At 42.2% G+C, this 12537-nt stretch overlaps 1 protein-coding gene across 1 annotated transcript in view; it reads left to right on the top strand.

The window, feature by feature from the left end:
* Nucleotides 1–12537, top strand: part of LOC130691818 (uncharacterized) — a 28346-nt gene that overhangs the window by 558 nt on the left and 15251 nt on the right. Inside the window, 4 exon segments of the mRNA XM_057514807.2 lie at nucleotides 4764–4895; nucleotides 8738–8842; nucleotides 9026–9106; nucleotides 10168–12536. Coding sequence (XP_057370790.1) covers nucleotides 4764–4895; nucleotides 8738–8842; nucleotides 9026–9106; nucleotides 10168–12536 — 2687 coding nt within the window.

Genomic DNA, 12537 nt, shown 5'->3' with positions numbered 1-12537 from the left:
GAATTGTTTTCGAAGCGAACAAAGAATGAAACCGGCAGTTTGCATTACGCGCAATTGTGTCAGTTGTGTGTTGTTTTCAACCGTTTCAATGAAACCGTGAACGTTGAAATGATTACTACAGGTAAAAAAAAAAAAAGCGTCGTACTCGAGCTCTGTAGCTAGAAGCCAAATTTGTATAGCGACCACCGGGACTTGAAACGGGACGACCGCACGAGTTTTACCCCACTGAAATGCAGAACAGAAAGAGGGAATTAGAAGAAGAAAAAAGGATTAGACTAGGGCAGGTATGTAAGGCCAATCTACTCGCGCATTCAAATTACCGTGGTTCTTTTTTTGGGCAAAGCGTTCCCAGTGCTCGTCGCAACCATTGATGGGCATCCTGTTTTGATCGTCTTCTCCATTCGTAGAAATTTTTTATTTTCAAAAATAAATAGATGGTCAATTCCGTTGGTTATGGATTTCGTTTGAAAGGCGCTGTCGCATTCAAATCGCCGCAGAACATGAAAGCGAACACAATCAAAAATAAACATTTTCTCCACCACAAATTATGCTCAACCCGACCAATGCACTAAAACCGTTCCTTTTTTCAAATTGCATATATTATAACTTCAATTCGTTGGGTCGCCGCGAGAAAAAAAAAAAACGTTGACTGTTTTTCGATCGCTAAAAAGCCTTTAAAAAAAAAATGTTTATTTTGAAAATAAAAAAAAAATTACACGAAATCCTTTTTTTGGTGCCAAATGTACCGTAAGGGACTCGTTCATCTTCTCGGCGCCTTGGCCTTGTGTTTCCTAACGTATTTCGATCGAGAAAAATGAACGGCTAGTGACGCCCGCAGCAGCCCAGACGCCAATCAGCGGGGTTTTTCATTTTTGTTCGGCACGCAAAGGTTTCGGCAAGAGGCGCATGAGGCTTGCCATAAATAGACTTGGAAGGTGAACCAGCGGGCAAGAAGCAGATGATGGCCGCAACATCGTCAACCAGAAATCCGGCAGACGAAAATAAGATGCCCTGATGTTGTGTTTCACCTTGGCACTACACGCCAACGAGCTGCGAAGATTTCAATCTTTGAAACAAAAAAAAAAAAAAAAAAAACAAAAAAAAAAAAATCTGCTTGCAAATAGAAAATAAACATCTGGGTGCGGAATTTTTTTGTTTTCCAACCAGCTGGCCAATTGTTTTCGGGTGTTGCCTTTTGTGGTAAATAGGCTGTTGTGTACAGTTAGATGTATTGCCTGCCAACGAATGGCTGCTGACAAACACGCAATTTTTTGCTAGGACGTCATGGGAATTTTGGTGGGGAGGAGGAGATAGTTTGATGACAAATAGTTAAAGAAAAACATATTGACGTTTGGTTAAAAAAAAAAATATTTCTCGATAAATATAAAACAAAGACTGGCCATGACATTTTCCCTGCTGCAAAACAAACGGGCCAGGTAAACGTATTGATCATAAAAGAACTCGCAATGGCAAGAAGAAACGTTAGAAAATTGCATATATTATTGCCATTGCAAAGTCTGTTGTGTTCTTCTTTGAATGTATTGGTCAATCAAGTAACGGCTTCCGCACACCGTGGAATATTACACAACGTTAGGCAGATGGATGCCACTCGCGCATCTATTTCATGCCTTCAAGCTTTACATTGTTTCCTATGTCGTTTAGCAACTCAAAACAAAACTAACAGGGCGAGGATAGTGTGCGCTGGGGAAAGGGAGAGCAAATCTCTCCTACCAACAAAGGCTGGAACTGTTTTTGTATGCGTAATATAAATTAGGGTTGGGAGCGGCCATTCAGGGGGGGAAGAGAGAGAACAAACGAACTTTTACCCAAATACGAAAAGGATGTAGTAGAAAACACACAGAAAGGAAAGGAAAAAAAAAAGTTAAATAACGGGCTAGTCTGGAACACCCCAATCGAAAACGGGATTAGCCTTTTTGGACACTGGGCGCTCACGAAGGTGGAAAGGAAAAGAAAAAAAAAAAAAAAAAAGAGAAGTGAAGTAAATGAGTAGCGTCGTCGGTGCCGTACCGTTATGCCCAGCATATCGTAGTTTATTAAACACAGTGTTAGAGTTCCCTTTTATTTCTTTTTACATTATTCACCAGAAGGAATGAAATTTAAAGGGCAGACATGCTAACTGGAAAAAAAAACGGAGCAAAAATTTATTTTAAATTTGAATTTTCTTTATTCGGTACGCGCCCATTCTGGTGGTAAAAATAGCGGACTATATTCACCCAACAAAAAAAAAACGGAAAAAAAGGGGGAATGAAAGGAAACAGAAATATATTTTTTTTTTTCTTCTTCGTCTTGATGAGAAGTAGAATAGAGACATTTGCGTCATGTCCCAAAGGCACGATATTATAAGCTTTTGATGATTTGATGGGGATCTTGCGGGTCGCTAAATGTCTCCGACATTTACTACTAGTACAACGTCACAGCAGAGAAAATGAGAACGATTGCGACAAAAAGGGAAGATTCGTTACTTCCTTCTGACAGCCAACACGAAAAACAAAAAAGGAGGGGAGGGGGTTAGGGTCACGGATGAACGCAATCAGAAGAACACAGGTGTTCTCTTACGGTTGTACATCATCCCGAAATGGTCCCGTTACATTCACGTGCAATGGAAATGTGGGCGGCTGATGTCATATACCTGCATAAGGCAGTCATAGCGATGGGTACAAACATTTGACGGTTAATGAAATCAATACTTCCGCCATTATAATCTGGAAATCTAGTCATTCTTATCGCGCTCGCATCCATAGGAAAAAAAGAGAAATCATTTCGTCCCCCCTGTTTTTCTTGTGTTGAGTTCTATAGCCACGATTTTTTCTTGGCAAACAACAACCAGGAAAAAGTTTTAACACTAGAAGATGATTGACCAGGAATCACATTTTTTTTTTTCTTCTTTTTTGTTAGTAGAAAGTTTTGCATTTTCCTATCCAAGTCACGGACGGATGAGAGTTATTATTCCTGTTGCGTATGTGATGACTCAAAATGTCGGAATCACTGAGCTTTCAAATCTAGAGCAAATTTGGACGCCATACCTTGTGAACACGCGAAATTCTTCACGAGGAGCTTCGTGAGTTTCTTCAAAGGGACAGTGCAAACAAAATGTTGAACCAGGAAAGACATTTCAAAAGGGCGAACAATTTCCGATAACTCAAAGTCGAGGAAATCAGATATGCGTACGTCACTGTATGTGTGTACACTATCGTTCCGTTAGATCCGCCCGCCTTCCCTCGCAATAGATCACGCTCCAACTGCGAAATTGGTCAGCGAAAAATATAAAATTCTTTCCCTGGCCTCGATATTGAGAAAAAAAATAGATACTTGTTTTCTTTCAGTATTTGTTTATTTATTTTTTTTTTTTATTAGATTTTCTTGTTGTTTCTCCATTTTTTTTTTTTTTTACATTTCGGGATGGTCCAACGAACTCCGGCGGTTTTGCCTTACCACGCGCAAATAGTGGGGGCTGTTCTTTACTGAAGTTCCATAAACGGTTAAGAGACTGGAGGGCACCTATTTGTTAGATGTTGACCCCTCACAAGCCGTGCCCATAAGAATTCCGACGACGCCGGCAGCGCAAGTTTAGTCTTGGACATTGTAAACATTTAAGAAGTCCCGGACTGTGTCTGCGTGTGTTATAGGTGTGTGTGCGTTAGAGATGCGCTCTTTTGCATTTCGACCTTTTACATTTTTGGGCTGTTGGCTGGAGCCGACAAAAGTGTCGCAGGTGAACGTCCCTAGCTGACCTCACCAGCGTTTCCCTCCCGGACCGGGACTGAACCCATCGTTAGCTGCGTATCGCCAACAACGTGAGTTCAAAAACTTCTTGTGAATCAAGTGACGAAAGATAGCCGAGAAGACACGAACCGGATAGACCGGACGATAGTCAGCGCGGTCTTCTTCTCTGCGTCATGCCGGACTCGGCATTCCACTTTATTTGTCTTCTTCTTCTTCTTGCAGACAAATAATTCCTCTCGTAACGGTAGTGTGGGGCGCTAGTGGCCAAAAACTCATTTCCTTTTTAGTATACGTGCAATTGTTTTTGTTTTCTTTCTTTTTTTACTAGTTTCATATGCATGTCTTATGCAAATCGTCCACCTTTTTCTTTTACAATTATTAACGATCAACCCAATTGGTGCTGTTGGTTCAGTGTGTCTGAGCACAAAGCTCGTTACATCGTAACCATTTTACACGTCCATAATTGATTAGCTTGAAAAGAGGCCAGCTGACGATAGCACGAGCGCTTCCTCGATGATGACCCTTTTTTTAATATTCATCGATAATTGGAAATCGCACCTTTTTGGCTTCATCTTTGCAACGCGATCGTCAGTGCAACTCGTGTTTTTATATCGTCGTATAAAATTTATACAATCTTCTGAAATCCATGCGGAAATGATCCGTCTTATCCCCATTGGGCCATGGAACGCCCTCGACGACCCTCCCTTTTCCCTTTACCCGGCTCAATATGAGACTTCCTCAATTGTAGTGCAACTTCTTCTTTGCCCTGACGTATTTTACGAGTTTGACTTTGAAAAACAAAAACAAAAAAAAAAAGGCTGCCATGAAAAATGCCATGTAGGGACAGGGCGGATGAGTTCAATATGAATCACGCACTGGAACATGGGATCCGCTTTTTGTGCGTTACTGTCTGCGCACGCAGCAGTTGGCATGCCACGTCACGCTAATATCTAAACGACTTTGTTTTTTTTTTTCTATCATTTCATTTTTTATGTTTCTGGCCGACAATCATCAAAAAGCTGGCGCAGCAGGATCAACGTCCGTCTGCGACCCGTCGACCCAAGTGGCTTGCCGGAATTACCCCAGCATCTGTATCGAGGTGGAACGCGTGCAGGATGGCGTCGCCGATTGTCCGGACGCATCCGACGAAGGTGAGTCCAATTTCTTTTTCTGTTCCAAATAATTCTTGTGGGGGGGAGCATTCTTTTGTTTTGGCTCGTACATTGGTGGTCTGTTGGCACGTTGATCGAATACTCCCGTTAAAAGAATCTATTTAGATCATCAAGCGAAGAGAGGTAACATCCAAATAGAAAATCTAGAATAGGAACATGATGGAACAGGTCCGTAACTGGCGGTTAGACACACACACCCGATTACACCATGCTGTGTAACATTAACATAATCTCGAGCTGTGCTCGTAAAACAACCCTTTGAAACAAACATCACCTTAACAAAAAAAAAATAAAGACGGTTGCATTTAATAGATAAGTATAAACATATACTAAAAAAAAAAGCTGGGCAACTTAGGGAATAGCCGTATCAAATACGCTTTCTAACCTCAGGAAAAAACAAAACAAAACAAAAAAAAAACAATTTCGTAAACCTCAAACTGTCGACATGCCTTTCATCTCAACCGAAAATGGGAGGAGACGATGGCATTCTTGTGTAACACACACGGAAAAATGACGATACGGATGAGACCCGCTCTACAAACGGATCGTGAAAGATGGTTGATGGATGTGCTGATGTTTCACTACATCCATCGTCTGGATTTTGTTTGCCGTGTGTATACCCAACTGTACCGTAAGGTATACGTTCTGTGGATGTACCACAACCGATCCGGTGAATGAGTTCACATCAGCATATCGTCAAGGCGGTGTATCGTGATACATTTACAGAAAAATCAGCTAAGCGGAAAATGAAAGAGCAAAAAAAAAAAAATGCTGAATGAGGATTGAGTTTTGTATGCGATGAGAAAGTTATGAACTTGTATGGCCGCCGTGTAGTCGATCGTTACCGCCTATCGTGCGGAACTCGTAGAAAATGTCCACCATTTCATTCACAGTTGAAAGAAGAAATAAAACAAATAAAACCAAATTTATTTCGGATTTTTTTGGTGAGTCTGATGCGATCGCAGGTCCTTTCCTTTTTATTTTTTTCCTACCTTGCGCTTGCTGCGTTTCACGGTGCATCGGCATTCCTGGCGAGGTCACGCTATACAGCAAGTCCCGTTATTCATTCTCTTCTGGCCTTTCAACTTCGTTGAAGCCCCCGCAGGGTGCAAGTCCCGATGCACACGATGGGACTAGAAAAAGAAGGAAGATAGCGATAGGCTAGATGATGATGACCACATTCACTTTGGCCGTGCGGTCGCATGCGTTGTTCCGTCTGCGTGTTTTTCCTTTGATTCTCCCCTTTGTCGTTTTATCTATTTTTCTTTTCCATTCTTATCCGCCCTTCTACGACCCGACGCCGTCACGAGGGTCAGGCAGTTAACCACTTCCATCGGAAAGAAATATTTTTCAAGCAAAAATGTTTTAAACAAAATTTTTAAAGCATAAAGGAATTTGTTTTGCATGTTACATGGAACCGTTTTTGGATTTTAGTAGATCCTGGCAAGGCAATCAATTTCATCAGCCACCCATATATAATCGTTTTGTATTCCATCAGCGTGAGTCACCAAGGATACGCACCTTTCACGAAGCCAACAGTGAATGTTGTCTGAGGACGGAGGAAATTGTTGTGTAAGAACCGGGCGGCAATGAAATTATTCACTGGAACTAGCCATTTCTTAATTTTAAAAAGAAATTTTCAACAGGAAAACTATCGAAATATCTGCAAGCAGATCGACATTGTTATTCACTGATTTCTTCGAACATATGCTTGCAAAAGAATGTCCGCATCGCGGAAGTAAAATTAACTTGTTACAAGGACGAATCATATCTTTGTGCATTCGATTGGCTCCAGCAAATCTGCACGCTACAATAATCGCCCAATCTGTTTCTTACTGTACATGTAACATGTGCATCTTTCGGAATGCGCGTATGGTAATGCAGCGTCACGAAAAAATGCATTTATTGTTGCTGGGCAAAAAAAAAAAATGTGCTGAAGAAGAGGGGCAAAAGCCATGATGAATAGTGGGAGACAAAGGAATAACTGAGATGCGTGAAACACAACGGGGTATTACCACCGGTGCATGTCGAAATAGTAAGCACTTTGTGTATACACCGTACGTCCTATACATGCGCCGGTGCGGAAAGAACTCGGTGCCCCGACTCCCGAACCGACTATCCTCCAATGTCCCGTTAGACATATATACCTACCTACCTGGACTCTTCTAGAGCTTCCCCTCCTAAAAACTATTTCGACACTGCAATGACTAAACGACATTTAAAAAACAAAACAATTGGTTGTTTTGTTCTTTAATTGTTATTCCGTTTTGTATCGGCTATTTGCTAAGAAGCCCAGTTTGTCAATTAAAATGTTTTTTTTTTTTTTAATGACCTTCGTTACGAATTAGCTAGACAGCTTTATAAAAAGCTAGGGACAAATCTCGGTCACCTCTTTCTCTTTAAAAATAGAGTGACATTACCATGTTTAGATCACATGGTCAAGCAGGGAGCTGGGGGGGTGATACTGTCTCTCGCATAGTGATTGCTATCTTGGAATTCTAATTTTTTTTTTCAGCAGTCTGCATTGGAGGTAAGCAAGACGCATTGGGTGTGGCCCCGCCATATCCTTGATTTCCACTTTTCATCAGTTCAACAAAGAATGTTTCGGACAACTCTCAGAAATGCAATCGAAATAGCGAAACCTTGGCCCTTTGATCAACACAACATAGAAGCTCTGCGTCCATATTTGATCTCAGACCGTCTGAACACCTTTCACGGTTAAGTAAAAATATGGCCAGCAGGTTATTTTGCTGCCAAGAGAAAACACCCTCACGTCCCCCCCCCCTTTTTAAAATTGAATTTCCCTCTGCGCAAGTTACTTCGCCGCCCCTTTTATGATTACATCAATGTCTTAACGAAAAAGAACTTGACAGACAAGTGTTTTTTGTGTTCAATATTCAATTCCGGAGATGCATGATTTTCGCTTGACTTTTATTTTGATAAGCTCACGTTTTTCTTCTTACCTGCAAGGTAAATGAAGGATACAAAAGATTAGAACAGCTCGATAACGCGTTACGGTATTATTATTTTTTTTCAAAAGGAATGAAAGGTGTTTCATGGTTTTCTTTCGACTGTTTGGTCGGAAAGCAATAACTACGTCTCGTTGATGAAGCCGTGAAGAAACCGGTTTCTCCCTCATAATCCCACGCGCATTTCGAAGGCAAAAAGAGAGAGAGGGAATTTATTTTTTTGGCCGTCTCCGACTTTTAGATGCGTTAACGGCGACCTCTTTGGCAAACAATCACTCACGAGGTTGGCGAGTGAGAGAGAGCTAGCGGTGAAGAAAGGGAAAGAAAAAAGTGCCACTTTATAGCGAAAAAGAAGAAACACGATTCATCCGAACAGCCAACGTGAGCCAACTTACCTAGTCACGAAAAAACATGCGATGAAACCGAACGCAGTGGAAAAAGTCAAGGAGGCAGAAATAAGAAAAGAGAAAGAAAAAAAAAATATAAAATCTCATCATCATTCATGGCTATCACGTGTCTAAGCCTTCCACAAAATGCAGCGGCAATGGGTCGTCCCAGTTTTGCAACACTTGAGCAAACCTAATCGTGATGATGGTCGTGACGAAAAAAAATAGGAGTTTTTTTTAGACATTTTTTTATCGAGAGAGAAATTGAATAGGCGTCGTTTATTTCTATGTAGAGCGGTGACTCAATATTCATAAAAATTGTGCGAAAAAAAAAAACAAAGCTAGAAATTGTGTAATAAAAATGACGTTTGTTCGTGTTCAATGATTCGCACTGATTATTTTTAGCCAATCATATTTTCTGGATTTTTCAAAGTAGTTCACGATTTGTATTTCTTTTATGAAATAGACTGCCAGCCTTGGGAGTTTACCTGTTTGTGCGGGCAGCCTCGTTGCATCAGCGGATCGCTGGTTGGCAACGGAGCCCTGGACTGCGCTGACGGCTCCGATGAAGGTAAAATCAATCACGAATGAGAAAAAGATGCGTTGTCATGTCTCCTTGGTATTCCTCGCACAATCCATTGCCTTTGTCACATTCTCCCCCGTTATGGGAATGATTTCCTTCAAATGTTTTATCTAGTCGAAATGAAATCGTAAATCAAGGCTAAACACTCCTTTGTTGGATGATGAATTTCAGGTCTGATTGGCGGCAACTGCAAGTCGGACGAGGACTTGCAGAACATCGACGACCTCGTCCGATTCCGTCGTGCGTCCTCCGGTAAGTGCACCTTTTCTTTCTAGAATCTTCCCCCTATCTTTTTTTTTTCCACATTCTAACAATTTTCCTTGTTCTTCTCTTTTTATTACTATCTTAAAGTATTTCAATTGACATGAACTTCTATTGTCGAATCGTCTTCCTTTTCTTTGGGATAAATCGCAAAACTTTCTTTTCTTTTCACCGCGTTGTGTGTGGCCATCGCTTTTGATAATTCGGCACTTGTGAATTCAAAAAAAAAAACAAACAAAAGAAAAAAAAAAAAAAAAAAAGACAGAAACCGCGTTATAAAAAAACCAATGGTCCACACAATATATCCATCATAGTACCTACTTCTTTTCGACTGTCTGTGATACTCTGCATAATCTTTCATCAATTATGGTTAATGATTCACGCTTTCTTTCTCTCCTTCTCTCTCCCTGTTACACTCGCGCACCCAAATAAACCAAACAAGCGCATCGAAAATGATGGCTGTTCGTACCCATACACGTAGTTTCTTTTTCGAACAAGATGCGGAATCCAACAACAAAAAAATACGTTTACGGCCATTTTTTTTTTTTTTTTTTTTAAATTTTAGTTGAGCCGGTTATTGGATTTTGTTGTTTGGTTTGTTCGGCCTGTCTGTGGTTTCTTTTATTACCATCAGAAAGATTCTCTTCCTCTCTTACTTTTCTCTTTCTTCGTATTGATTGCTATTGTTCTCGAGCCAAGTAGGAAACCAGCTAAGTCAGAGAGAGCGTGTGCAACAACTTTCCAATAGAAATCGCCACTTGGCTTCTTGGACTTTCTGATGACTGGGTGGGCGGCAAGAGTGGGGGACATCTGATATTTTCATATGTCTTCTACGACAAATAGTTCTTTTTTCTCTTTTCCGGGAAAAAAAAATTAAGTCTTTCCATGCAACATCTTCATCCTACTTTTTCTGTTTGATATGCATCGTTTTTAATTTGCATTTGTCTTCTTTCTCCTGTCTTTTTTTGTTTGTTCTTCTTCGATGATTCTCTCCTCGATGTCGCGATGCGTAAAATCAAAAACAAAACCCTACAAAACAAAACAAAATGAAGATGTGAGGGTGGAAGTGAATGGTGGTCAAACGACAACCTTCTTCCTGAAAACGGAATTACCTCTGATCCGGCCCAGGCCCCTCGGTGTAATCACATCGACCAAGGGAGCTTTCATCAACGAAGGGACAACAACAGAATACACAACTCAAGTTATCGGCACCTCGGTGGATGGCACCTACGCCAAAATTCAGAGCACCAAATCGCGAATTTTCTCGCCTGTTCCTACTGATTTATTCGCTGTAGATCTGCCCGTCGATCTTCTTCCTACTGGACTTGTTTCCAGCTCATTGGTGACTCGTATTCGTGGTGAAACGACCACCATCGAAACAACTGAATTTGTTCGCACATTTATCGATCAAATTTACGTGCAAGAAATATTGACAAGTTCTGAAATTTTCGCACCGTTGCCGTCAATTGATCAAATTGGCAACGTTCAGCCGTCACCTGTTAGTCGCATTGTCATCCCGACTGTAATCATCGATAGCAGCTTGGCGAACGAAGATGAATCTGGAAAAATCGTTTTCAAAACTGCCCATCTAACATCGCTGGTTGGTGAACGTGTGATTGAATCGTCTATCGGTGGTATCAACGTAGCATTTGATGAAGATAAACCAACAGATGATGAAAGTAAAAAGATCATCACTAGTTTCGAAGAGGTCCCTGACAATAATCTACGGGGATCTCGTGCCAGAAGTGATTTATTACCAGAATCTGCTGTTCAAACGAAACCTGTTGTCGTCCTCGAGACGTTTGTGGCTGCCTTACCATCGTCTCGCAATGTTGAATCTTCTCCAATCGAAGCTGACATCGTTGAAACCGATGACGTTGTCACTGAAAACGTGGACGTGACAACGATCACCCCATCAATCGATGAGTTGGAAGCTGACCTACCCGTCAAAACTGAAACAGGGGTAAACGATGAAATCCCAGCTTTCATCGAAAGTATTCAATCTGGGCCCGTTCCAGTCATCGAAGATGTACAGCACACCCTAGCTGTCGATGCTGAATCTGTTCAGTCAGAGTCTATTTCAGCCGTTAATGTCGAAACTGTTGAACCCTCGGTCGTCGAAACCGTGGAATCAGAACCCGTTTCCAATGTCCAGCTCGAAACAGAAGACAAAGATCTTGTTCCAGCCGTCCATATCGTAGCTGTGGAGTCTATCCCAGCCGTGAAAGCCGAAAACTCTGTATCAGAAAAGCTGGAAGTCATTTCGGCCGTGCAAGTGGAACCCACTGTCCCTGATAGACCAGCCGAAGACCTAGAAACAGAATTTGAACCGGAAACATTTACGTCTGCTCCAGAAAGCGTAACTGAGCAAAGCACGGAAAGTGAACCATCTAGTCAAGACGGTCAGCGAGAACCTCGTGTCGAAAATAAACCCCCAATCAGACCGAAATTCCCTGCCCTGGGCCCATTGCCATCACGCCCGGTAGAGCCAGCCCGACCCGTCGGACTCATCTCTTCCTTCGAAGGTTCACTCGTCAACAACGGAGTGACCACCGTCTACACGTCGCTCATTTTCGGTACAGTCATCGATGGCGAATGGGCCAACGTGGTAAGTACCATCACCACTGTTTTAGCACCCAACGCCATCGTCGATACTGTGGCCCCCGTTGTAGCACCAGACGTTGAGATTGTAGCTACCGTTCCAGTGTCCGTTGTCGCCACTGAGCTACCTGCTGAGATTCCGGCAGTTGAGGCCCAACCTGTTGAGCTGGAAAGCAGTCTGAATCAGCCGATTGAAACTAGCACCCCGCTGGCGGAAACACCGCAAGGTTTATTGCCCGTCACTCGCGTCACCACCTTCACGTTCTTTACGACGTTCACCGAAACCAAAGGGGACGAGGTTGTTACTTCAGTTAGCTCTCGCGAAGTGGTCAGCTCCGATGTCCAGTACGTTGAAGAGACCATCAAACCTGACGATATCATCGAAATGATGTTGGGCGAGTCGGGCAACGAGACCAGTCCTTCCATCACAACTGTCTTTAAAACGTACACGTATTTCTCTACGCTTTTCGATGACACGACCACCAAAATGATAACTCGTGAGGAAGTGGAATCGAGCGTGATTACGCTGACAGGTGAAAGCCCATTAGCCACGACACCTGTACCCCAAGAAGCCACCAAGATGATGGAAACTGAGGTCGTCAATACGAAAATGGTGGACGACATTCAACCGAGTGTCATCGAATCTTCGCTGATGGAGACTGTCGATGATGAAGCAGGAAAAAGGAAGCAACTCTTCAGTTCGCTAGCTGGCGGTATTGTCAAAACATTCTTTACTACCTTCACCTTTTTCACGACGGCTTTGGTCAACGGAACAACGGTCGTTTCTAGCCGTATTGTGGTTAGTACGAACGCTGTAACTC

The sequence above is a fragment of the Daphnia carinata genome, chromosome 1 (genome assembly GCF_022539665.2).
Source record: "Daphnia carinata strain CSIRO-1 chromosome 1, CSIRO_AGI_Dcar_HiC_V3, whole genome shotgun sequence".
Lineage (NCBI taxonomy): Eukaryota > Metazoa > Arthropoda > Branchiopoda > Diplostraca > Daphniidae > Daphnia > Daphnia carinata.
This window is presented reverse-complemented; position numbering and strand designations above follow the sequence as displayed.